This window comes from Penaeus monodon, chromosome 31 (genome assembly GCF_015228065.2).
Source record: "Penaeus monodon isolate SGIC_2016 chromosome 31, NSTDA_Pmon_1, whole genome shotgun sequence".
Classification (NCBI taxonomy): domain Eukaryota; kingdom Metazoa; phylum Arthropoda; class Malacostraca; order Decapoda; family Penaeidae; genus Penaeus; species Penaeus monodon.
Genome location: NC_051416.1, coordinates 28,312,113 through 28,312,387, shown reverse-complemented (window position 1 = coordinate 28,312,387; position 275 = coordinate 28,312,113). Strand labels below are relative to the sequence as shown.

Below are 275 nucleotides of genomic sequence, written 5' to 3'. Positions count from 1 at the left end.
TCACAGAACAACCGAGGACGAATTGTATCACCGCCACTGACCCCACAAACAAACTAATAAAAACTGCAAAAACAAAAACCAGCAAGACACGAAGAAACCCCAGGAAGCTTTTACCGGGCATCTGCTGACCGTGGGAGGCGCTTGGCGAAGAACTCCGCCCAGAGAGGCTGCTGACCTGCTGACGCCCACGACGCGACCCCGACGCCATGGTGAGTCGTGTTCGCGCCCTCTACTGGCCTTGCCTTCATTCGCCCTATCTTTGTTTCACGCCCGTT

General features: G+C 55.3%; 2 protein-coding genes across 2 annotated transcripts in view; one reads left to right on the top strand and one right to left on the bottom strand.

Annotated features, from left to right (window-relative positions):
• Nucleotides 1–275, bottom strand: part of LOC119592946 (RNA-binding protein 42-like) — a gene marked incomplete in the record, with an annotated part of 51,935 nt that overhangs the window by 29,399 nt on the left and 22,261 nt on the right.
• Nucleotides 101–275, top strand: part of LOC119593148 — a 13,383-nt gene continuing 13,208 nt past the window's right edge. Inside the window, exon 1 of the mRNA XM_037942113.1 lies at nt 101–209. Within this exon, the coding sequence (XP_037798041.1) occupies nt 207–209 (3 nt within the window). The 5' untranslated portion in view covers nt 101–206. The remainder of the gene's footprint in view (nt 210–275) is intronic.